At 46.6% G+C, this 26,714-nt stretch overlaps 1 protein-coding gene across 4 annotated transcripts in view; it reads right to left on the bottom strand.

Moving 5' to 3' along the window:
- Positions 1-26,337, bottom strand: part of MDC1 (mediator of DNA damage checkpoint 1) — a 47,725-nt gene extending 21,388 nt beyond the window's left edge. For 2 of the 4 annotated variants that reach the window (XM_073548935.1, XM_073548936.1), the window contains exons 1-9: positions 26,231-26,337; positions 24,592-24,707; positions 24,063-24,509; positions 21,508-21,592; positions 18,578-20,343; positions 17,963-18,019; positions 15,908-15,985; positions 15,705-15,749; positions 12,909-13,760 (exon numbers count right to left, since the gene is read on the bottom strand). In XM_073548935.1, coding sequence (XP_073405036.1) covers positions 12,909-13,760; positions 15,705-15,749; positions 15,908-15,985; positions 17,963-18,019; positions 18,578-20,343; positions 21,508-21,592; positions 24,063-24,509; positions 24,592-24,707; positions 26,231-26,334 — 3,550 coding nt within the window. In that variant the 5' untranslated portion in view covers positions 26,335-26,337. Of the gene's footprint in view, positions 1-12,908; positions 13,761-15,704; positions 15,750-15,907; positions 15,986-17,962; positions 18,020-18,577; positions 20,344-21,507; positions 21,593-24,062; positions 24,510-24,591; positions 24,708-25,985; positions 26,143-26,183 lie in introns of those variants that run through there. The other 2 variants (XM_073548937.1, XM_073548938.1) reach the window with 2 other exon arrangements.
- Positions 26,338-26,714: the final 377 nt, after the last annotated feature.

Raw genomic sequence — 26,714 nt, 5'->3', positions numbered from 1 at the left:
ACTAGCAGAGTAGTTTTTAATGAAAGGCATTTTATTGATGCCGAATGAATGGGCTCGAACGGAGCTTGAGTAAAAGGCATCCAAGACGAGGCTAAGGTTCCATGTTGGCACCTCAGGTATGTGAACTGGATGTGATCGCTGACAAGCTGCAATGAACCGGGCCACCCACTTGTTATTTGCCACATTGTAGTTAAATAAGGCTCCTAGGGCCGACACATGGACCTTTAGAGTATTACTGTAACTGAGAGCCTCAATTCCCGGCCCTTCTGAAGGAATTCTAGAATGGCAGTAATGGGAATTTCACCGGAAAGTTTTGCTGGGTGGAAGGCCAAGAATTTTCTCCACACCTTAGCGTAAATCCTCGTTGTGGATTCCTTCCTACTTTGTAGAAGGCTGTCAATCAAGTTTTTTGAGAAGCCTCTCCGTTTCAATAGCTCCCTCTCAAATTCCAAGCCGCTAGGCGCAGGGCTTTGACCCGTGGATGGTAACAGGGTCCCTGCGAGAGAAGGTCCTGATGTAGTGGCAGAATCCATGGGTCGGTTATTGACATGGCTCTCAGCCATGAGAACCACGGCCTCTTGGGCCAAAACGGGGCTATCAAGATGACCCTCGCTCTCTCCTGTCTTATCTTCCTGACCACTGTTGGTAACAGTACCATTGGAGGGAAGGCGTAGGCTTGCCGGAATGTCCAGGATGCTTGGAGGGCATCTAGCACGTCTGGATTGTCCGCTCCGGTATAGAGAAGCAAACCTTTCTACGCGCCTGTTGGCTCTGGTCGTGAACAGGTCTATTTCCGGTCTGCCCCATCTCGCCGCTATCATCTCGAAGATGTGCCGGCTGAGGACCCACTCGCCCTGATATAAGGTTTGGCGGCTGAGGAAGTCTGCCCGAGAATTGTCCACACCTCTGATGTGGAGTGCAGATAAGGAGTGGAGATGCACTTCGGCCATCTCTAACATTTTTCCCGCGATAGACATCAACGGTCCTGATCGCGTGCCTCCTTGCCGGTTTATGTTTTCAAGTGGGTTCCTCTTAGCTGCGGGAGAAATTCAGATATAGCATAATAAATTGCTGTTAATTCCTTTATATTAGAGGAGCTTTCTGCTTCATGCCCCAACCATTGACCTTGCACCATCTCCTCCTCTAGGTGAGCCCCCCACCGTAAGGGGCTAGCGTCCATGGTGACTACTCTAGAGGGAGTAATCCACCATTGAACTCCCTTGGACAGATTGCTAAGGTCCAACCACCAATTCAAGGAGTTAATTACTCCGGGCGATAGGGACATTCTCCCTTCCAACCGTCCCTGCAGCCTGTCTCTTGTAAAATGGCCCACTGCAATTTTCTGGAGTGGAATTGGGCCCATTGCACTGCCGGAATGCATGATATTAGGAACCCCAACAAGGACATACCCTGTCTTAATGATATTGTGGGTTTCTCAGTAACCCTCCGTATTTTGTTAACTATGGCCTGTGCCTTTGTTTCTGTTAGAAAGCATTTCTGACTTACGGAGTCTACTTGAAGGCCCAGGAACGTCTGACAGGTTACCGGTGCAGCCTGCACTTTCCCCAGTTGATCAGCCAGCCTAGTGTCTGTAGGGATGAGACAAAATCAACTATCCTTTTTTCACACTGGGAAACAGAATTTCCTACTATGAGTAGGTCGTCCAAGTAGGGGACCACTAGGGTGTCATTCAGCCTTATATATGACATCACCCCCAGCATTAACTTGTTAAATACGCGAGGAGCCATGGATAGTCTGAACGGCATCGCTGTAAACTGGAACTGTTGAATCCTGATCTGATGGGACGTTTCCCAAATAGGCTGCCCCTTTGTTTGGGATCCTTACTGCCCCAGCGGTCCTGAGGTTTGAAATCCTTTTTCCCAAACGGAGGCTTCCTGAAGGCTCTCCTGTTGATGGGAATATACGGGTTAGGGAAACCCTTCTTCCTCTCACCCGCTTTGGTTAGGATCTCGTCCAGCTCCATGCCAAATAAGTACTTACCCTGGCAAGGTATAGCGCAAAGTCTGGTCTTCGTCTGCATATCTCCTCTCCACCTTTTTAACCACAAGGCCCACCGGCCTGCATTGGTTAGCCCTGCTGCTCTAGCAGATAATCGGAGAGAGTCAGCTGAGGAGTCAGATAGGAAGGCCGCTGCCCCCTTAATCAGGGGAATAGAGGAAAGGAGCTTGTCTCTAGATGCTCCGCTTTTAAATTTTCTAAGTCATCCAACTATATTAACATTGACCTCGCTGTGCATGTGGCTGCTATCGTAGGCTTAAAAGCTGCCGTGCATGCCTCCCAAGATCGTTTAAGGAAGGTAGCTGTGTTACGATCTAATGAATCAGCTAGCGTCCCTGAATCTCCCACCGGCAGGGAAGATCTGCGAGAAGTGGAGGCCACTGCCGCATCTACTTTGGGGGCTCTCGACCAAGACGTCAATTCCTCGTCATCAAATGGATATTTACGTTTTGAAGTTAAAGGGAGGAAGGTTCTCTGACCCTGCTTCTCCCACTCCTTCCTCACCAGCTCCTTTATTGCTGGGACTACTGGGAAGGCCCGGATCTTTTTCCGGGAAAAACCCGCGAACATCATCTCTTGCGGAGTTTTGGGGTCCTTAGTCTCAGGTAACCCCCATGGTATTTCGGACAGACTTAACCAAGTTATTAACACTGTCCGTGGGGAAACATGCCTGATCCTCCTCATCTCAGGACAAGTATTCCTGGGATCTATCCGGGTCTAGCTCTCCAGTCTCTGGCAGCGATCCAGACGCCGGTGAAGCTATTCCTCTGACAGAAGAGTGACCTCCCAGACTACTGGAGCTGCCTAAGGCCCGTAGCTCCTCTCTAATTATTGCTCGGATATCCTCTTTCTTTCCCGAGGATTCCTCTTGCAGGGTCTGCTCGATACAAGACTGACACAGTCTCTTAGGGTGGCCGTCTGGGAGGGGCTGAGAACATAAGGCACACTCTATTTTTCGCCTTCTCCGTTCTTTTGGCCTAAAGGGTATGGACAAGAGGGGCGCCGTCAGCTGTAAGTCTGACTAAAAACACTCACCCGTGAATCTCGTCAGCAAAATACCAGCTGCGGGGTTCACGATTCAGGCTGAGGCGAGGGACAGTTTTTTCTCCGCTTCTTTTCCGTGGGCTCATTCTGCCTAGAGTGCCCGCTGAAATTTCTCCTGGTGTTGCCACTCCTCCTCGTGCTACTGCTCTTTCTGATGCCTTGTGGCGATTCCCCTGGCTGGTTCAACTGGAGCGAAACTGGGTCGTTTGTGGACGACATACAGTAGCTGCGCACCGCTGTAGTATTGCCGGTGTCTTTTTTGCAGCTTCATGGTTTCGCCCCCTTCTTCCTTTCCCCCCTATTGCATATGCGCGGCCCCCTGCTCCTGCAATAGCGCTCTCTTCTGCCTCACCTGACCCCGGAAGCTGTTCCTGAACTTCCGGGTCGCTATGCCTCAGCATGGGAGCGCCAGCTTCCTCCTTGCTCTGCCTCTCCCGATCGCGGCCCCCTGCCTCGCCAGGACATACACTGAGCAGGTATGTCGTTCTCCCTTTCAGCGCTGCTGGCACCACCATATCTGAGCGAGCTCAGGGCCTCGATTTCTCCCCGGCCTTGCTCCGTTGTGGGGGGGGGGGGGGGGGGGGGAAGTACCATCCCCGGTGCCGCGCTCCTGTAATGCGTCTGTCCCGTGTCTCCAGGGGGGACTTGCCCAATAAAAAAGTGAGCCTCGGCACTTATCACCGAGGCCTCACCTGCATTACCAGCCGCGGGAGGAGCCATCCTCTAATCCGCCCGATGCTGCTTCCAGCCCTGGGGCCCCTGCTGCTTATATCATGCATGCGGGCGGTTACCAGGCCAGGCATCCACTTCTGCGGGTTCCTTCTAGGAACAGGTAACCAAACTGAGGGAGCGAGGGGGACCGCCCCATTTATCTCTCTGTAGGTTTCCTGTTCCTAGGGGCGGATCCCCTCTCTCAGTGGGTGCTGTCGTGGCGAAGAGGAAAAAATGGTCTGAAGACCAGACCAGTGTGCCTCCTACAGACACTAAGCAAGAACTGGTTCACCGGGAGCCAGCAGGAGGGTGTATACTGCAGAGGAGGAGCTAACTTCTTTGTCTCAACTTAGTGTCAGCCTCCTAGTGGCAAGCAGCATAACACCCATGGTCTGTGTCCCCCAATGAGGCGAAGGAGAAATCCCCTTCTACAGTCAGGCGCCGGTAGTATCGCCTGCTCTGCAGCACGGTCACATCTATGAATTTGTTTTATGTTATCGATAAATTCATTAAAAAAAAAAAAAAATGTTTGAAAATGGCGCGGGCGCCATCTTGGAGGAGGAATTTTTTTCTCTCTAGCAAGATGGCACCGCTAGTGCCTGCGCAGAGCGGCGGGTGCCACTTTCAAACTGAATCTTTTTGTTATGAATTTATGGATAACATCAAACAAATGAATTACACATACGATCAGGCTGCAGCGCAGGCTCTGCGGCCGCCTGCCTGCAGAATGGGATTTACTTTTTTCAAGATTCATTATGTAAACTAGGGGGCAGGTCAGTGAGGGATCAGTGACCCGCCAGCAGTCTGCATTATGAATACCTAATCAGAGCACCACATAAAGACCCCCCCACAGGCACAAGCATATCATAAGCTAAAAATAAAGATTAAACAACCACAAGACTGATTTCACCAGCAGGTATCATTGTAATCAGTATAACGGTGCCGACCAGACAGTGTCTGTAGGTTACTGAGCACAATCCTGCTGACAGGTTCCATTGAAATATTAGGATTTCAAATTCAGTCATGTTAAGAGGATATGACACCTATGTGGGTTTTTAACCCCCTAATGACTGCCAATACGTCTTTTAACTGACGTGAGATATAAGAGAATAGCATCCCCATACAGGTGACAATGCAGCAGCTGTCGGCTGTACACTATAGCTGACAAATTGCTGCATCAGCCACAATCAGTGTTTGCACCGTCCAAATCATTTTAACCCCTTAGATGCTGCCAATAGTGACATTATATAAATGGTTAACAGAGTGTGGGGGCTTCCTCTTTATCCCCATCGGCTCTCTGAGATCATGATTGTGTCGTCCTGATGTTTGCCATGGCAATTCAAGAACAAATAGCGGCCTTAGAGCCTGACGGCTGTTGTAACCCGTTCAGAAGTTAGCGTCACTTAGGTGGTAAAAATACACTTTTTCATTTCTGTCATGCCACTTTGCATTAATTCCTGAAAATGACCTGAAGGGTTAATAAACTACCTGACAGCAGTTTTCAATATGTCAGGGGGTGCCGTTTTTAAAATGGTATAACTTTTGGGGGTTTTCCAATATATAGGACCCCTAAAGGCACTTCAAACCTGGATAGGTCCCTAAAAAAATTTTTTTTTGTAAATTTCCTTGATAAAATGAAAAATTACTGCTACATTTTTAAACCTCCTAAACTGCTAACAAAATAAAATGGAAAATGATATTTATGAATGTTTTTGTGTGGTATGACAATCTGGATTAAAGGGATAATCAAAGTTTGAAAATTGCTAATTTTTTTACATTTTTCTCAAATTTCTTATATTTTTTTATAAATAAAAACAAAACATATTGACCTAAATTTACAGTTATCATAAAGTACAATGTGTCACGAAAAAAACAAATCTCAAAATTGAAGCGTTCTAGAGTTATTACCACATAAAGTGACACTGGTCAGATTTCAAAAATTTGGCTCCGTCACTAAGGGGATAAGGCATTGCTCCAGTAAAAAAAAAAAAACCAGGATTTTTGGGTTGCTTACCGTAAAATCTGTTTCTCGGAGCCTTCATTGGGGGACACAGAGACCATGGGTGTATGCTGCTGCCACTAGGAGGCTGACTCATGAACTCATTTTCTGCTCCACCAGTTGAGAGTTCCCCTTCCGTTCTCCCTCTGGTGGTGACAGGAGGTAGTGCGGTTGGTTTAAGTGGTAGTGATCTACCACCTGATGAGGAAGATAACGATTGGATCTCTGGAGTATCATATTGCATATAAGACAGCCGACGCCCTATCCGGGTGCTGGTGATTCAGTCTGCTTCTCAGGTCCTGGACTTCAGCTCTCTTCCAGTCTTCTCAAGTTAAGTTTGTTTTCTGCTAATGTTCACACTTGCGCTTGTTGGTCAATTCAGTTTGTTGTGTAGTCAGCCTGCCCCTGCTGGGGCTATGCTGAGATTCCACTCCTATTAATCAGTATTTGCCAATCTGCTTTTTGTCCCTTATTAGATTGGCCTCTTTTTTGCTCTGTCTCAGAATATTTCAGAGTGCTGATTTAGGTTTAGAAGTCTAGTGACTTCAGGGTTAATTTTGCTATCAGAAGTGTTGGACAATATTTTTGTAGGTTGTTTTTGGCAGATTGCAGACAGTGTCTTTCCTTTTCTGTCCTTTTTAGCTAGCCAGGCCCCATCGTTTGCTCAGCCTATTTTCCTGCCTTTGTTTGAATTTTCATCTTGTTTCACCGTCAATACATGTGGGGGGGGGGGGTTGTCTTTCCTTTGGGGTCTGCCCTGGGGCAGTTAGTTTTCCTCTTTTCCTGCTTTAGGCTTATGTAGTTCTCCGGTTGTGACGAGGCGTCTAGGACCAACGTAGGAACGCTCCACGACTGCTGCTAGTTGTGCGGTTAAGATCAGGGATCTGCAATCTGCATAGTTACCAACTTCTCTGGTTTTCTGAGACTTAGCTTGTTGTCTTGTTTTTCCTCCTCGGTTTCCCATTCATAACATCTGACACTATGCACAAATAAAGTTAGCTCCTCCTCCGTATACACCCCACCAACCGGCAGGAATTTCCTCAGTTAGTGAGAAAGCAGTAGGAGAAGTAATAGAATAGATTGAAACAGGACAACTCAACTGTACATAACCAACAACATAAGAACAGGAGTTGTAGAACATGGGAGGGTGCTGTGTCCCCCAATGAAGGCTCCGAGAAACAGATTTTACGGTAAGCAACCCAAAAATCCTGTTTTCTCTATCGCTTCATTGGGGGACACAGAGACCATGGGACTTCCCAAAGCAGTCCCTGGGGAGGGAAAACAAACTTCCATCAGGCCAGTGGACTCACCACCGCTGACTGCAGAATCCTTCTACCTAGGCTGGCATCCGTCGAAGCGTAGGTGTGGACCTTGTAGAATTTCACAAACGTGTGAACAGATGACCAGGTTGCAGCGTGGAAGCTCTGTGGCGCACCGCCCAGGAGGCACCCACTGCCCGGGTAGAGTGAGCTCTAATTCCAGGAGGGGCCACTCGATGCTTGATCCGGTAGGCCTCCAAAATTGCAGATCTGATCCAGCGAGCAATAGTAGCTTTGGAGGCCGGCTGACCTTTCCGCGCCCCATCTGGAATGATGGAAAGAGAATCTGACTTCCTCAAAGGAGTCGTTCTAGCTAGGTAGACCTTCATCGCCCTGACCAAGTCCAGCTTGCTCAAGGAGCGCTCCCGAGGGCGAGTTGAACCCGGACAAAAGGACGGGAGAACAATATCCTCATTTCAGGTGGAAAGTGGACACCACCTTAGGAAGGAAAGAAGGCGGAGGCCGTAGAACTACCTTGTCCTGGTAGTGCACCAAGAAAGGGGAACGACAAGAAAGGGCCGCCAATTCCGACACACGCCGAATGGAGGTGATGGCTACTACGAAGGCTACTTTCCATGAAAGGAGAGATAGGGAAACTTCCCTGAGAGGTTCAAAGGGAGGACCTTGCAGAACCTCGAGAACCAGATTAAGATCCCATGGATGTACGGGCGCGCGGTACGGAGGAGCCACTCCCTGAAGGAAGGTCTTGACCTGAGGACGGGAGGCCAACGTCTTCTGGAACAAAATGGATAGCGCCGAGACTTGACCTTTTAAAGAGCTGAGGGCAAGGCCCGCATCAAGGCCTGCCTGAAGAAACGCCAGGAAGGGAGAGAAAAGAACATGGGCGGGATGATATTGGCCTCGCACCAAGTGAAATAGGCTTTCCAAGTACGGTAATAAATTTTGGAAGACGATGGCTTTCTGGCCCGGATCATGGTATGAATAACCCGATCATTTCAAAACCTCGGTCTCAACAGCCACGCCGTCAAATTGAGCGGCCGAGAATTGGGGTGGCAAATCGGGCCCTGAGACAGCAGATCTGCCCTGTCTGGAAGTTTCCAGGGGGCGTCCGCAAGAAGGTTGACTATGTCCGCGAACCAAGACCTTCTGGGCCAATTCGGGGTGATGAGGATGACTGGAATTCCTTCTGCTCTGATTTTCTTCAACAGCTTGGGAAGAAGGGGAAGGGGAGGGAACAGGTAGGGGAGCTCGAACTGAGACCAAGGAATGGTCAAAGCGAGAAGATCTCGAGCCCTGGATACAAACTGTGGGACTTTCTGGTTGAGGCGAGACGCCAGCAGGTCTACGTCCGGAGTTCCCCAACGACGGCAAAGCTGACGAAATACAGCCGGATGTAAAAACCACTCTCCCGCCGCGAGACCCTCGCGGCTGAGAAAATCGGCGGCCCAGGTGTCCACTCCGGGAATGTGCACCGCGGATATTGCCGGGACTGAAACCTCTGCCCAGTGAAGAATTTTGGACACTTCCGCTAGGGCTGAGGCACTCCGTGTCCCCCCCTGGTGGTTGACATATGCCACCGCTGTGGCATTGTCTGTCTGAATACGGATTGGCAGGCCCCTGAGAAGTCTCTCCCAGTGAACGCGAGACAGATAGATCGCCCGTACCTCGAGGACGTTGATCGGCAGAGCTGTCTCTTGAGTCGACCAAAAACCCTGAACAGTGTGATTGCGAAACACTGCCCCCCAGCCGAGGAGGCTGGCATCCGTTGTCACAATCTGCCAGTGAATGGGAAGGAATGACCGTCCTAGGGCATTGAGAGGTGACGTCCGCCACCAAATGAGGGACTGCCTGATCCGGTATGAAAGGCGAATTGGACGATCCAGGGAAAGAACAGACCTGTTCCACCGAGATATGATGGCCTGTTGGAGGGGTCTGGAGTGAAATTGAGCAAAGGGAATCGCTTCTGTCGACACCACCATCTTTCCTAGAACTTTCATGGTTGTCCGGAGAGATGGAAGTCGTGTGGTCTGCAGCAATCGTACATCTCGCTGCAGGGAAACTATCTACTCTGGGAGAAAAACCCTCGATGGACGAGTGTCGAACAATAGGCCCAGAAACACCAGACGTTGTGTTGGAACTAGGCAGGACTTCTTTTTGTTGACGAGCCATCCAAAATTGGACAGGGTGTCGAGGACGATGGTAAGACTTTGGCGAGCCTGGTGAAAAGACGGAGCTTTGATCAGAATGTCGTCGAGGTACGGAAAAAGAACGAGACCTCTGATCCTCAACAAGGCCATCAACGCTGCCATGATCTTTGTAAAAACTCTGGGTGCGGTGGCGAGACCGAACGGCAGTGCAACGAACTGGTAGTGGTCCTGGTGAATCGCAAAACGCAGGAATCTCTGATGCCTGGGAAAGATGGAAACATGTAGATAGGCATCTTGAATGTCTATTGAACACATGAACTCCTGCGCCTCCATGGAAGAGATTACCGACCAAAGAGACTCCATCCTGAAATGACGCAGTAGGACCCTCTTGTTCAGTAACTTGAGATCCAGGATCGGACCAACTGCACAGTCTTTTTTCGGCACTACAAACAAGTTTGAATAAAACCCTGTGAAACGTTCTGATTCGGGAACGGGCACAATCACCCCGGAACTGAGGAGAGAGGCGATGGATGCAAAGAAACCCAGAACTAAGGCAGGGTCTTTTGGAGGTCGGGACTCGAAGAAACGATCCCGGGGACGAGAAACAAACTCTATCCTCAGGATACAAGATACAACTTCCCTGACCCAAGCGTCCTCTACTGAGGCAAGCCAGACGTCGACCGCCCAGTTGGGAAGGACCCTCGGGACTTCGTTGATAGTCATGCTGATGTGGACTGACCAGATCTGGACCTGGAGGATCTGCCCTAGGAGGAGTGAGATCGCCAGGAGGGAGTGGGTCTGAAGGAGACCTTCTTTCTATCCTGGCGTGCCTGCGGCCTCTGTTGGTTAGAAAAGTTTTCTGCCGTAGCGAAGCGGCGATAAGACCGAAAGGGCCTAAACTGACGCCTTAGAGGAGGCCTACGAGGCTTGGACTGAGGGAGGAGGGAACTTGTGCCTCCAGTGGCGTCCTTAATAATCTGGTCCAGCTGGGATCCAAAAAGATGCACTCCCTGAAAAGGCAGATTGGTAAGGGACTTTTTTGAAGACAAATCCGCCTGCCAAGCCTTGAGCCAAATTGTACACCGGATTGCCACCACGTTGCTGGACGCCTGAGCCGCGCAAGACGCGGCATCCAAGGAGGCAGAGAGCAGATAATCCCCTGCATGGGAGATCTGGTTAGCCAGTTCGGCCAATTGCTCCGGTTGGGCTTTGTCTAGGATGCCCTTGCGGAGATCCTCCACCCAAGTAGCTATGGTTTTTGCTACCCAATATGAAGCGAAGGCTGGGCTTAGCATCGCCGCTTCGAATGCTGACTTTGCTCAGGATTCTATAATTCTGTCATTAGAATCCTTTAGCGACGCCACACCTGAAATCGGGAGGACCGTGTTGTTAGAAAGTCTGGACACGGGAGCGTCTACAGAGGGGGAAGCCGACCAGTTGTCGGTGAGCTCTTCTGAAAATGGATACAGCACGCCGAGGTGCTTCCCTCTTTGAAAGCGTCTGGTCGGATTTTCTCTCTCCCTGGTAAGGATCTTGCCAAACTCAGAGTGGGAGGCGAAGACTATGGAAGGTGTTTCTGCCCGTCTGAACGAAACCTTCTGATCTGAGGGTTTCGCAGGGGAGTCTGTGATTTCGAAGGTGTGGTTAATAACAGCAATGAGGTTCTGTACCGTAACCTTCATGTCCGCGTCCTGGTCCGAATCCAGCTCTAAAATCTGTTCGGATGACGCATCCGAGAACGCTTCACCTGACTCGGGTGAGGAGGCACGGGAAGGCGACTGCTGGGAAGGACTATGTGGAGAGACCAGGTCAGGAGAGGATTCCGGCCGGAGATCCTGCCTGGGTCTTTTGCGGCTTCTGCTGGCTGGCTCAGATGGAACCCCTTGCGACCTGCTGGACCCTGCAGAAGTGTCCAGGGGCAACTTATCAAGAACGGCCACTAGGGATGGCTTCAATAAAGGTACCTTGTAAATCCAACGCTGTCTGAGTCTATTTTCCCCCCGTGTCCGCGCCTCGTCCGACCGACAGGCTCTGGTAGGCGAGTGGGTGGGAGGCGGGGGGGCAAGGACCATCCGTATAGCTGGCACGCACTTGTGCAAAGCTCCTGGTCCTGCTGCGGAGAGCTATGAGGATACGGGGTGGCAGTACACGCCGTACTCAGTCTCTTTGTGGGAGTACAGTTGTGACTGATCACAATGTATCCCTCCGGGACCCTGAAAAGTAACGACGCACACCGAGGTAGATATGGGTCTAATAAAAAAGACCCCTGTCCACCTCCTACTGACACTAAGCTAAACTGAGGAAATTCCTGCCGGTTGGTGGGGTGTATACTACGGAGGAGCAGCTAACCTTTTTTTGTGCAGTGTCAGCTTCCTAGTGGCAGCAGCATACACCCATGGTCTCTGTGTCCCCCAATGAAGCGATAGAGAAATAAAAAATTTACAGTACTCTTGGGTCTTATAGGAAGTATAGAGCTCTGCCGTCTGTGCTTCAAACCATCCTAATTGATCAGATGGAAGTTGTCTGCTATGTTGCAATGGAGCTGAGACTTGGTCACAGTCAGGTGTTTCTACCCTTCCTTCATGTTGTTACACAATATGAATCAGCACTGAGGCTGCTATAATCACAGGTCTGTACACTAATACCCAGCTTGTAATTTACAGCTTGTGTAAGGATACCTTTTTGTGCACTTGTCCGACAGTATTCAGAGAGGTTTTCCCAACGTTTAGGGTATGTGCAGACGTTGCGGATGAGAGAGAGAGAGAAGAGAGAGAGAACTTTTATGTGCCAGAATGGAAACCGCAGCTGCAGATCTGCTAAAAGAATTGACATGCTGCGGAAAATAAAATGCTGCGATTCTGTGCAGAATTTTCTGCAGCGTTTTTGGATTTCCCATTCATTAACATTGTGTGCACTCTGCACTGTGGAATTGAGTCAATTCCGCGAGTCCAAAAACGCTGCGGAAACCCATCAAAATCCACAACGTGTACACATACCCTTAAAGTAACATTGCCTTTCACAAGACAGAGGCCAGAAGGGTGTTCTTCCAGCCTCCATTTTTACTCTCCTATACAGAGGGCTACTGCAAAGAAACGTATATCGTGCAGTGTATTTTTGTATAGCGTGTCCTTATGGTGGATCGATGTCTCAGCAGCCATTCTGACTGTAGCCACTGTGAGGCTTATATCTCCCGCCATTGGCCACAAATAGCATGGACCTAGCATAAGATATTCATATTCTTTTAGTTATCGCTATGTGTACCTGCAGCTGACATTAGCAGGGAGAAAGTAAAGGGCAGCAATAATGCAAGTCTATGCTGACATACAGGGAGCGTGCCACCTACAAGTAAATTAAGCTACCAAACTGATTGGCTCACATTTCATGTTATTTATGGAGCTGCTGAGAAAGCATTTAGGAAGAATTCATCAGACAGTGGGACCTGCAGTGGAGTCAGCATATGCTTATCAACATCGGTAATGGACTCCCTATTAGCATTTAATATGAATGACTGCACGCTTGACACTTCAGTACAGTTGGTGTATGTTAGCATGGGCTCTGAATGCCAAGTCCTAAGCTGTGGCTACCTGTATGCCAAATGTCCTTATAAATAGGTGGCATTATATAAGAAATTGTTAATTCACATGAATTTGAGCAACTTGCAAATGATCATGGCCCCTTGATAACTTCAATACGATCATGACTACTAACCTCTCCTTGAAGACAGCTTCCTGCTGCCTACAGTAGACGTCTCTGGAGCAACTTCCTCCGCAGCTGTAACGCTTGGCTGTACAGCCTGCGTGTTTTTGTCTTCTGTTGCATCTTTATGTACACTAGTAGTGTGACTGGCACCATCCCCTGCAGTTTGTTCTGACAGACTGAAAGCTTGTGTGGTACCATTATCTGAATCTGGAACTTGTGCGATACCATTAGCTGAATCAGGGAATTGTGTGGTACCATTATCTGAATCTGGGACATCGATGCTGTAAGCCTGAGTGGCATCATTATCCGTGGCCTGTGTATCTTCATCTCGCGTCTGCTCTATCGCCTCTGGTGGTACATCAGATTCCTGATTATCTTCGTTTATTGGGGTAATAGTCTGCGCTGGAGGTTCCTGTACCGTTGGACCTTCTTCAACATACAACTGTGTTGCTTCAAGCTCCAATTTCAGTGATTGTTCATCAGTTCTAGTAGCGTTCTCTGTTTCATCGTTTCCTTCTAGATCTGCAGATTCTCCTCTTTGATTAAGGCCTTTCATCCAGACTGAAGCTGGAACCTCCTCCCTCTTAAGATGCATCCACGTACCAGTCTCTTGAGAAGCTCTGTCAGACAAGCACTGGGAGACTGGTTGCGTGGCATCAAGAGACATTGTTTCACGAGACAATTGTTGGTCGTCCCTTTCAGATTCTTGCTCACCACTTGAGGACTGGATAGTTTCATTTACACTTCTTTCCACAGGTTCTGGAGTCGCTTGGACGCTTAGTCCTATTGATTCTGCGTCAGTACAAAAAAGCTGCGTTTCAGCTATTGCATCCTCGTCGATTTCATCCTCAGATGTATTCACTGGCAAAGAATTTAAAAGTCAATGTCAAACCAAATCTTTGTAATAATAGTTACTGTAAATATCCATGAAATTAAGCCACGCTGGGAACTGGTGCCCCATTAAACATTCCTGGTGCATGAATAGTTATATTAAGTGCCTCATCACACATAATCCTATGGGATTTACAAGATTTTTATCCTTGTGCACCATTCTTATCTTTATGTCATGCCATTTTTATTACTGCATCACAAGTCCTTTTTTGTGGGCCAGATCCGTTTTTGCCAACCACACAACTATTGTCTGTATTTCCGCAAGTGACCAGCAGAGGGCACACAAAGCAGACTTGCAGCCGCCAGTCCCCTTTTATTATAGGCATTACTGTAGGCTATGGCTATGCCATGCTAGAGGAAATCTAGTGCAACATCTTCGCCCTACACCAGGTCCATCTGCTGGTGTATTCATTCATTATGCACCTATCTCGCAAACAATACTCCAACTCTCATAAAACCGTGACCTGTCCCTGTGTAAGGCTAATTTCACATTAGCGTTTTTTTGCGCAGCACACTGTGCGCAATAGAAACGCATGCAAAAAAAGCACCATGCCTTTTTGGACGTGTTTGCGTTTTTTATGCGCATTCATTCTCTATGGGTTAAAACCAGCGTCTACACATTTTTACGCCAAAAATGCATGCGCACGAAAACGCAGACGAACGCACGTCCATGTGCCCGCCTGCGTTCGCATAGACTGAAAAGCGTTATTTTGTCCCATTCCGTGCGCAAGCGTGCACATGCGTTTTTTTTACGCCTGCGGTTTGGCGGACCCAAAAATGCAACAGGCTGCGTCTGGCGCGCCTGGGCGCACACCTTCAAAAAACGCATGAGCACGAAAATGCAGACGAAAGCGTGCAAATGCAAGACCATGCGCACGCCATGTTAAACGTAGGTACGCATGATGCATGCGCATTGACGCGTACGTTGCGCCGCGTAAAAAAAACGCTAATGTGAAACCAGCCTAAGACTTCCTGCCATGAACAGGCACTGTCTGTTTCCTAGACAGAAATTATAGCATGCTTGATTAACAGCAATGGATACAAAATATGTTAAAAAAAAAAAAGGTGTCAATATACATATGTTCTTATTAAGTATGCACATAATGTGGTCTAGGTCAGGCGTGTTCTTCACTGGTTTATGTAGATTTTCGATTTCAGAAAACTCCTAGTATTGCACTTATTAGACAAATTTGTGCTAGTGGTTCCATTGCAATTCCCAAGATTTGCTGGGCTAAAATAATGATGCATACATATTAAAGGCGTTTCCCTGTTGGGAAAAACCCCATCACCTGGTAGCAGCTTGCTGCTGTTCCTAGTAGTGCTGCAGACAATCAGTGAATTCAGCAGCTTATGCAGTCAACTTGGGCAGAGTCACTGGGCTCACTGTTTAGCTGCAGTGCTGTTGATGTGACATCAGCGCTGCAGACAATAACAGTCATCAAAGAGCAGCTGATACTCAACGCTGGACCTGGGGCGGGTGAGTAAATGAAAGTTTTGTGATTTTTTCGTTTGTTTTTTCGTGAAACCATAAAATACCTTTAAGGCTACGTCCCCACAACAATGAGTATTTGATATTGAAGATTTTCTACAGCATTTCTGCATCTATTTGGTGACTTGTGATTTTTTTTTTTTCATTCCTTATTCCCCCCCCCACCACCACGTGTTTTGACGTTTTATATTTTTTATGACTTTTACAGCTCCTTCTTTTTATGCCTCCCGGTACTTGGCTTTGACAAAACTTTACTAATAAAAGTCAATTGCAGATTTCATGCATTTTTGCCTGTGGGTTCTCCGCATCTAATGCAATTCTGTGCAGAAACGCCGCACATAAACCTTAGAGACAGACACGTTGTGGCTTTTCAAACACACAAGTCAGATTACACAGTGGTTAAAATAAAAATAAGTTGTACTTACCAGTCACTGATGAAATCTGAAGCACCTCTATTGGATCAGCAGGACCTGTTCATATAAAAGGAAAATGAATGAATCAATGCTAACCACAGGGCAAAGTTATTTGTGTAATCTCAATGTTCAGCAGCAAAATTAATGGGGTCAAAATTGAGTAGCAGGAGGATATGCAAAACACGGACAAGACCGGCTTACTGCAAGAAACTTACGTTTAAATGGATCCGGCTCTGCCCACGTGGAGCTGAATATAAACGCCTGTGTCGCCTCCTCTTCTCCCTCCTCTGAAACTGCAGATTACAAGAGAATGGAGACATTCATTGCTCTATGTAAAGGCAATATCCACCTTAGTAAGCAATTTCCTATTTCTTCACTACATCCAAAGAAAGGCTTACAAAAACTTACCGTTTTGTGTCTGCAGCACCTATGCAAATCAATATCAAAAGACCACAAACAAACTGTCACCTAATACTACCTTATATCTGCATCCTCCTCTTCCTAGGAGGAAGATGACCATGGGTAACACGTGAGGGGAGGATCAGAATAAACTGCTTGTAGTCAAACTATGGAGACATGTACAGTCATGGCCAAAAGTTTTGAGAATGACACAAATATTAATTTTTACAAAGTCTACTGCTTCATTTTTTCTAATGGCAATTTGCATATACTCCAGAATGTTATAAAGAGTGATCAGCTTAACAGCAATTACTTGCAAAGTCAATATTTGCCTAGAAAATTAACTTTATCCCCCAAAACACATTTCAACATCATTGCAGCCCTGCCTTAAAAGGACCAGCTAACATCGTTTCAGTGATTGCTCCATTAACACAGGTGTGGGTGTTGATGAGGACAGGGCTGGAGATCAATCTGTCATGATTAAGTAAGAATGACACCACTGGACACTTTAAAAGGAGGCTGGTGTTTGGCATCATTGTTTCTCTTCTGTTAACCATGGTTATCTCTAAAGAAACACGTGCAGTCATCATTGCACTGCACAAAAATGGCCTAACAGGGAAGAGTATCGCAGCTAGAAAGATTGCACCTCAGTCAACAATCTATCGCATCATCAAGAACTTCAAGGAGAGAGGTTCCCTTGTTGCCAAAAAGGCTCAAAGGCGCCCAAGAAAGAACAGCAAGCGCCAGGACTGTCTCTTAAAAGTGTTTCAGCTGCGGGATTGGGCTACCAGTAGTGCAGAGCTTGCTCAGGAATGGCAGCAGGCAGGTGTGAGTGCATCTGCACGCACTGTGAGGCGGAGACTCTTGGAGCAAGGCCTGGTCTCAAGGAGGGCAGCAAAGAAGCCACTTCTCTCCAGAAAAAACATCATGGACAGACTGATATTCTGCAAGAGGTACAGGGAGTGGACTGCTGAGGACTGGGGTAAAGTCATTTTCTCTGATGAATCCCCTTTTCGATTGTTTGGGACATCTGGAAAACGGCTTATTCGGAGAAGACCAGGTGAGCGCTACCACCAGTCTTGTCTCATGCCAACTGTCAAGCATCCTGAAACCATTCATGTGTGGGGTTGCTTATCAGCCAAGGGAATGGGCTCTCTCTCAGTCTTGCCTAAAAACACAGCCATGAATAAAGAATGGTACCAGAATGTCCTCCGAGAGCAACTTCTCCCAACCGTCCAAGAGCAGTTTGGCGATCAACAATGCCTTTTTCAACATGATGGAGCACCTTGCCATAAAGCAAAGGTGATAACTAAATGGCTCAGGGAACAAAACAGAGATTTTGGGACCATGGCCTGGAAACTCCCCAGATCTTAATCCCATTGAGAACTTGTGGTCAATCATCAAGAGCCGGGTGGACAAACAAAAACCTTCAAATTCAGACAAAATAAAAGCATTGATTTTGCAAGAATGGACTGCTATCAGTCAGGATTTGATCCAGAAGTTGATTGAGAGCATGCCAGGGAGAATTGCTGAGGTCCTGAAGAAGAAGGGTCAACACTGCAAATATTGACTTGCTGCATTAACTCATTCTGTCAATATAACCTTTTGTTACTCATAATATGATTGCAATTATATTTCTGTATGTGATAAAAACATCTGACAAACACACAAAAACCAGAGGGCAGCAGATCATGTGAAAATATAATATTTGTGTCATTCTCAAAACTTTTGGCCATGACTGTAGCTTTGTACAGTAACTGTTGAAACAAAATGGCCATAGGAATTTTTTTTACCTGCATGCCTCATTTTAGAAGCATCAAAAAATTTGATTGCAATGTTGGACAAAGCTTATGTTATACACATGCTGATACCTGACTCTTCTTGTGGCTCCAGGTAGCATTGTGTGGCCATCGTTTCTAAATCAACACCTGTTATAGAAAGAAACATAGATCTTAAAAATGTATTAATGGAAAAAAAACGGTAAAGAAAAAATTAAATGGGCAAGATGGGCCAGAGCTCAAATGGTAAAGCTGTATTCTGGTCAGTCTTGAAATAGCAGTCGGTTTAAATGGACTTATGAAAAGCATCTTCAATGTCACAAAATGTTTCAGGAAACATAAGCAGGTTAAATACTTTAACAATAACCAAGGAGCCAGTAAATGTTCCTATATACAACTGACACAAGTATATAGTTATAGGAATATGAAGTGTTAAACTAGTGGGCGCCATGTGCAGGGAGCTATACCACGATCCTGCCAACTAGCTATTTGTACGCTCGGAAAAAAGGGAAGCCCTTTCCGCCTACATCTCTCTATGAATCAGTATTGCTGTGATCTCCATCATAAATACCAAGAACCTCAGACAATGAAGGTTCCCGCAAGTTATTCAGCTGCCTGGCACAGAATCCCCCATCCTGCCCGAATCCCAAATTTGGATTTCAGCCAATCGCATCCACCACTGGTTTACCAATGTCATTAGAAACTTACTTTCAGATTCTGACTTCTGAGTCTCGTCATCCTCATTATTGAATTCGGCAGGAACGCCCTTAGTTTTTTCAGTAGAAGTTCCACATACTGCAGCAATTTTGTTGATTGAAGATACCGTGGCGTTCTCCTGAATGCCATCGGCGTCCACCACGTCTTCTTTGGCCTGTGCATTTTCTAGTCTGGAAACAACAGGTGATCCACTGCCCTCTTTCACATCTGTGTCACTATCTGGGTGAGGTACAGCGGCCTCCTTAGCGCTGTCACTGTAAGAGGTAGTTTCAGGTTCTACGCTCTCCAACACTGGTGCAACTGGTAATGCTGCATCATCATCATCATCTGTGTCACTATCCACATGGAGAGCAGCGGCCGTCACTACATCACTTAGAGCAGTCATATCCTTTAGTTCATTAGTTGATGCTTTTTCCACGGTTGCACTTGACACTTCAGGTATTGGATCATCTTCATCAATATCGGTGTCGCTATTCACACCTGGTGCCTTTTCTACCTTTAAACTTTTTATAGCGGAGTCTTGTTGTCCTTTTGTCACGTCTCTACCGAGGACATCGACCTCTTCATCCACGTCTGTGTCACTGTCTAGATTGAATGCATCTTTTGATTCCTTTTTCGGGGACTCAGGTTGAGCTTCCTTCACGTCTGCAGTGGACACATCTTCCTCTACATCAGTGTCACTGTCCAAGTGGAAACCTTCTTTTTTCTCTTCTTCCTGATCATCTTTGTTCTCAGCTGGTTTGGGTAGGTCTTCATCTTTATCATCATCAGTGTCGCTGTCAACGCCAATCATAGCAGTTTCTTCAGTTTTACTAGGTTCATCCATCATTTTTTCCCCTCTATCATTATTACTCTCAGACTCTATTACATTCTGATCACCCTCAACATCAGTATCGCTGTCTGAGTGTTCTTCAGTCAGTTGTACGCTTGCATCATTAACAGATTTTTCAGCATCTACAACTTTAGGAGACTTGGCTTTCTCCAAGTTTGATCCTGTAGTTGCGGGTTCATCGTTGTCAACATCTGTGTCACTATCCATGTGGAAAGCGGCTTCATGCGGTCCCAACGATCTACCGTTGCCTTCTTCTGTTGTGTTGGTTTCGATTTCAGAGGTTTCTTCTGCTTTCACATCTTTCCCAGACGTGGTTGTATCATTTTCTTTAGTGTTTGCGTCACTGTCTAAGCCAACATTATCTTGTTTCTGCTGTAAATCTGTGCCTAAAAGTTTATGGTGCCCAAGGGCATCAATTTCGGGATTTAACTCCCTCGGATCCTCCTGAACGATCTCGTTTCTTGAGGATGTCACAATATCTTCTTGAACACATGGACTACTGACTGGCACACTTGCAGAGGATGACTTCTTTATTGCATCATCTTGCAGCATCCTTGCACACTCCTGCTCTGCCTCCAGCTTGTCATATACTGTCTCTACGCAAGGTTCAAGTGTGCCACCACCAGACAAAGGCTCCACCTTTCTCTCCACTTCTTGTTTTTCTTTACTTTCGTTGGTATCGTCTACTGCCAATCTCAATTTTATTTTGCCATCAGTCGGTTTCTCGGATTCCATTTCTTCTTGGTCTACTGTTGTCAACATCTTTCCCTCATGATTGGACTGATCTTTAAAAACAGACGGTGTGTAGATATTCTGCGAAGAGGGTACGAAAGAGCTTCTTCTTGACGTGTCCATGTCACTATCACATTGTAGATTTAGTGAAGGAAGGTGTGCCTCTGATGTGGATGTATCATTTTCCTCATCGCTGGGAAAAAGACAAATCATTGTTTATTTAATTAATCATTATAGCTTACAATAACTAGCAAGTAAAAATATCTTGTCAATACCTTCAACTACAAAAGAAAGGATACTGTTTGCTGGAAACGCGTAGTACATGTGCAACTAGATGCAAGATTTCGATGTTTATAGCAGCAAGGTGGTGGAGCTGAGCAGATGTCAATAAAGATCATGGGGTGGCACAGAGCAGGGAAAACAGAAAATTGGTGCATTTATAGCATCATTTCCATAAAGGCCGCAATGTCATTTTCTACTTTGAGGAGAGTTTCAGAGAAAATATAGTTTAAAAGATCTGTTCGACCATAGCCGGAGAAGAGACTAAGGTCGGTTTTACCCAGGACTGCTGCAAGGGATTGACAGGTCTCTTGCGTTGGTTGAGACCTGTCAATCAACTGGAGTAAAGCTGGGAAAAGCCGGCTGAGGGTCACAGAGTAGTTACGTTTTCGGATGTGGTACCAGGCTGGATCTTTGAAGGCTCTGATTCACGTTTGGGCAGAATGAATCAGCTGACAGGTTTCCTTTAAGCAGTAAACAGCGGAGGAGAAGAGCACTTCTAAATAAATGGGTCATCTCTGCTTACTCTGAAATAATGGACATTATACTTTGCAAACAAAGCAAGAACATACAACTAATATGTCTATGTGTCTATGCCAAAAGAACAGACTTCCTTTGGTGTATCTGCTTTTTTGGGAATTGCTGAGTACTATGTAGGCCCACAGACAGCACGCCAGGCTGAGTTATGGTCAAGCTCATCTCCGCTACATCTGTATATGAAATTACATGCAAACCATTTCCAGTGCAACAGTACCAGGAAACTGTAAATAAGGTCTGCTTATTTTGCTGCCATCATCTAATCACTGAGTCCTTTTAGAACATGTTCAAGATTTGATGCAGATTTTTTTATTCCAAATCTACAGAACTATATAAATTGATACGAATAAGAAAAAAAATAAAATTGAAAAAAAAAAAAAAAAAAAAAACACACTGCAGGAAAAAAGAACACAAATAAATAAGTCCATGCAAAACATCCAAAAGTAACACGTGCCGATTTTGTGGCCGATCTGTGACCAAATCCACAGAAGTTTTTTGCAATGTGTGAACATGGCTTTAACATTTGGATAACAAATCTGACCTTTCAGGTACAATGGTGTCTGCAGCAGGGGTAACAATGGTTCCTGAATCCAGGGTCTTGTGACTGTTCTTGAAAGATCCACAACCTGCAACAACACAAGATAAGTAACATTCAGAGATGTACAAGTTGTTGCATTGATGCTTTCAAACTACCATTGGAAACGTACTATCTACTCAGATGCTATGGATTTGCAGGAAAGTCTCAAGGTTTGCCTTCCTTGTATCAGCCTATGGACAGCACACCGGTTACAGTAGCACAAAGGTAAGTGACCATTACATCATATTTACAATAGATCGGGACATAGGTCAGTGCACAGAACACACGTTGCGTCTCCCCTGACGATCCTTGACACAATACTACTCCATCTGCCAGCAGAGCAATCCACTGATAAGAGACATCATATTTGTCCCCTGTTACTCAAAGATTCAAGGTTAATATGTCATCCAACAGGAACGGCTATTGTACACACTGTGATAGCACACAGTACATGCAACAAGTGCACAAACAAGAATTACTGGGGATGAGGAAATTAGGGGAAAAAAAATTATATTAAACAATTTTGGAGTATATTTTCTTAAAAACGTGCCCATCGCTTGTTTCTCCATTATTCTTGATGGAATAGTGTGCACTGTTAGTTCAATTCACAGCTCGTGGCCCAAACTAGTCAAGATGCTTTAAGGGCATGTCACACTAAGAGATATCGCTAGCAATATCGCTATAACTTGTGACGTTATAGCGATATTGCTAGCGATATCGCCATGTGTGATACTTACCTACAACTCGCTCCCCCGCTGGTTATCGCTGATCGTGCAAGAACGTCCTGGACTGTTTCTCGTCATCAGCTTCCTGCAGCGCTTCCTGCTGTGACGACGAGCGACGCGTGGAGCCGGGCGGGAGGACGCAGGATCGCCTAGTGTGACAGGTAAGTAGCGACCCCCGTCCCCAGCGATGTCGCTAGTGAGATCTGCCTGTGTGGCAGCTCACTAGCGACCACTCAGCGATGCACCAGCGATCCTGACCGCGTCATATAGCTGGTCGGGATCGCTGCTGCATCGCTAAGCGTGACAGTACCTTTACAATGCCACAGCGCTTGGGGGAAGAAAAAGTTGTCCGCTTCATCCTGCGCTGCTCCGCAACAAATAGCACACACTGGATTACCAAACCTTATCACAGATTCAGCAAGAAAGAAAATGAGAGAAAAAAGGAAGAGCAGAGGAAGAGAAGAAAGAATGGGAAGAATGGGAGCATCAAAGAAAAAAAATGAAGCAAAGAAGAGCAGAGGAAGGAAAGAAAGAAAGGGAGCATCAGTGAAAATAAAAGAAAGAAGAGCAGAGGAATGAAAGAAAGAATGGGAGCATCAGGCTACGTTCACACGTAGCGGAACTTACCGCGAGAATTCCGGAATTCCATTCCGCAGGAAAATCGCATTTTAATTTCCCGCGGAAAAACTAGCGATTAACAAGCGTAATTAGCTTGCAGAATGCTAGCGTTTTCCAAGCGATCTGTAGCATCGCTTTGAGAACTGACTGACAGGTTGGTCACACTCGTCAAACATAGTGTTCGACAAGTGTGACCAACTTTTTACTACTGATGCTGCCTATGCAGCATCAGTAGTAAAAGATAAAATGTAAAAAATAAAAAAAAAATATTGTTATTCTCACCTTCCGGCGTCCCACGCAGCCTTCCCGCCTCTCTCCACGCTCCCGGTCCCAGTAATCCTTTGCGCAAATGACCGCGAGATTACTGGGACCGGGAGCGTGGAGAAAGGCGAGAAGGCTGCGCTGGACGCAGGAAGGGGAGAATAACAATATTTTTTATTTTAATTCTATTTTTTACAGGGATATGGTACCCAGAGCCCGGAGGACAGTCTCATCTCCTCCGGACCGTGGGTACCATCCGCAAATGTTCTGCTTACTTTTCGCATGGTGGGCACGGCCACATGCGGAAAGTAAGCAGAACAATGCATTCCTATGTGGGCAGAATTGCCGCAATTCCGCTAAATTAATGAGCATGCTGAGTTTTTTACCGTGAAGAGATTCCGCCGCGGAAAAAATTGAAGCATTAGCACAGCATTGCGGAATTCCATAGGATTGCATGGGATGCTTATTTTTCGCGTTTAAAACCGCCGCGAAAAAACCGCGACGTGTGAACTCAGCCTCAAAGAAAAGAAATGAGGGAAAGAAGGGCAGAAGAAGGAAAGAATGAGAGCATCAAAAAAAAAAAAAAAAAAAAAAAAATGAGGGAAAGAAGAGCAAAGGAAGGGAAGAAAGAATGGGAGCATCAAAGAAAAGAAATGAGGGAAAGAAGAGCAGAGGAAGAAGAAAGAATGGGAAGAATGGGAGCATCAAAGAAAAGAAATGAGGGAAAGAAGAGCAGAGGAAGGGAAGAAATAATGGGAACATCAAAGAAAATAAATGAGGAAAAAAAATGTGCACAAGAAGAGAAACAAACATAAAAAGAAAACTATTACGAAACATTAAAAAAGAAAAAATGGTTATAACGAAAAAAACCAAAAAACAAACAGAACAAATACATAGACCCAGAATGATACGTACCGCCATCATTCCATCGCGACTGTCCCTCCTCTTGATCTTCATCATCTCCGGAGTCTCTCGCCAGTACAGCCCCCCGTGCTATCCTCCGTATAGCAGCTCCTGGAGTTTTTTCAATTGCCAGCGCTCCCTGAGTAGCGGGCACCAGCACAGAATCATCCTCGCTTTCCGTGACACCGGTCCTCTCTGCTACATTCTCCTCTATAGTGTATCGACAAGCCACGTCAGCAAACAGGAGGAAATCGCCGCCTGACAGGGAGTAGCGTACGTGCGGTGCGAGGGCCGTCTTGCCGCGCCGCGTCTTGTTTAGGCTTCCGTTGTCACAAATAGTGTGACAATCCCCTCGCACCTCCAGAATCGCATGTTTCTTGGACACAGACTGTGCCGGCAGGGTTATATCACAACTTGCATGACGGCCAATGAGATTTTGGCCTCGGTAGATGGAGAAATCTGTAGGAAATGTGTAGTAACAGATGAATTAGGAAATAGAGGGCGCTAATAAACCTGTGAGTTCAGATAAAAAAAGGCTCACCATGGGCTGGTCCATGGATCCCAGCAAACATATGCAGATTCCCTACAGGTCTGTCTCTATTACTCGTCTCTTCCTCATTATCTTCATTATAGTCGAGGCGCTGAGTCTCATCCATCCTGTAAAGTGATGAGAAACAGTCAACGTTCTGAGAAACCTAAAGGCCCCCACACATTATACTGGATGAAATCACTTATATCAGCGGCTAAACCAACAGTTTGATGAATGTGCATGGGGACCACCGTCGGGGGAGAGGATTCGGCACGTCTGATTTTGGACTGTGAAACTTTTGTTCTCGGTGGGATAAGCTACCACCAGACGAGTCTGGTAGACCTTCTCTCAGAGAACACACAGTGTATGGAGGTGTCGGGACAGACAGCGGTTGATTGTTTGGGGGATTAAAATTTAAAGGGGGATGTGTAGAGCAGAGCATGCTCAGTAAGTCTCTGAAAAGCCTGCTCCAAGCAGGAAAGTCACCAATCATGTGCCTCCCCATTATGCCAGCACAGGATTCATAGGCACAACAGCAGAAGAGTCAGTAGACTCATCAATCATTCCTGCCTCACATTCCACACATAGTCGGAAGGTTAATGGTTAATTATGGTGCACGGCGTACGGACAAGACCTTAAAGCACAATACCTTTACCACCTAGTTTTCATATAGAGAAAGAAGAGATGTGACCATAATAGTGTATTCAGTGAAGAAACATGGACGTCCATGTTGTCACAGTCTCACATCACTCAGCAGAGGCGGGCTTAAAGGGTTATCCTCATCTTCATAGATGGGTCTTGTGGGATGGTACATATAACTACAAGCACGTTTGCAATTTACTGCTTAACATTTTCAGCCATTCTTGGGATATTAACACTTGTTGACAGCTCGTTGCCTAGGAGACCAGCCACAGGATCTCAAGAATTACAGAACCTTTTAATAAGCTATAAATTGCAAAACTGTTTGTACAGGCAAGCGTGATCCGACACTAGTCATCTAGGAAGATGGGAATACCCTTTTAAGGTTAGGGGGGCCAACACCTACCTATCCCCCCATCACAGCCACATATGGGAGAGGTGATCTTAGGGATTTATGGAAATGGTGATTTCTAATGGGGAGGTCATGTGCCATCTCCATCCCACCTGTTCTTGGAGGGTGCAGATGTCACTTTGGGCTTACTCAATGACACAATTTGATTGGCTGTTTGCGGGGAAACTCCATTTTTGGCTACTATAGTTTTCAAGTGACTCCTACAGATGCACGCTGCCATGTTGTCGTAGACTAACTCCATGAAAAGTTTTGGCCAAACTTTTTACCCTGTAAAAAAAAACAAAAAAACACCCCAATCTCCCACTGACTATGTACCTGCTACTACAGCCCCCCCAATCCTGAGCTGAAGCCTTACTTCACATAGCACCAACTTGTATGTGCAGCAGAGCAGCTCAGTGCCCCTCCCCCCGCAGCCTGGCACCCTCCTGCACTTTGTTCAGTGCCCCCAAGTCCATGGCCAGCTCCAGGGCAGACGTCTCAGCCTCACAGGCCGCCCTGCCCCCCACAGCACGTCCCCTCACACAGTGCACTCGGCAGACGGGACGCTACGTACACAGACACGGGCACAGACAATGTATATACGAGCAGACATGTCCACACCTCACTTCCTGCCTCTCTCCCGCTGCTCCAATGCACTCTGCACGCTCACCACGCCCACTTCTCGGCATCTCTCCTCCCGATTGGACGGTACGCCTGTCACTCATTCCCGCCTCTTGGGTTGGAATCCGTTTAAACAAATGCATGACGTCACGGCGCTGGGCGTAACCTTTTCCATTACGCCCTTCCGATTGGCTGACGAATTATAAGTTCGCAATCAAAGAATGCCGCGCGGTAGAGGAGTAATTATGTGTGTGACTGGTGTCCGCGGCGCAGGAGCCATTTTGATTGAGGAGCTGCAATTAATCTCTCGCCGTGCAAATGGCCGCTGCCCTGTTTTCGGAAGTTCATTTTTCCATGACTGAGGCCATTGTGTGTCTCCTCCTCACCTCATGGTGTTTGTGTGTCCAGTCATCATTTTTTTGTAACATCTCTGCTTTCTGTGAATGACTAGATGCCAATGTTTAACCCATTCCCTCCTGTTTTT

The sequence above is a fragment of the Dendrobates tinctorius genome, unplaced genomic scaffold, assembly GCF_039654945.1.
Source record: "Dendrobates tinctorius isolate UK_male_01 unplaced genomic scaffold, ASM3965494v1 ptg000158l, whole genome shotgun sequence".
NCBI lineage: Eukaryota > Metazoa > Chordata > Amphibia > Anura > Dendrobatidae > Dendrobates > Dendrobates tinctorius.
The sequence above is the reverse complement of the archived record's forward strand: the minus strand, read 5'-3'. Positions and strand labels throughout refer to the sequence as shown.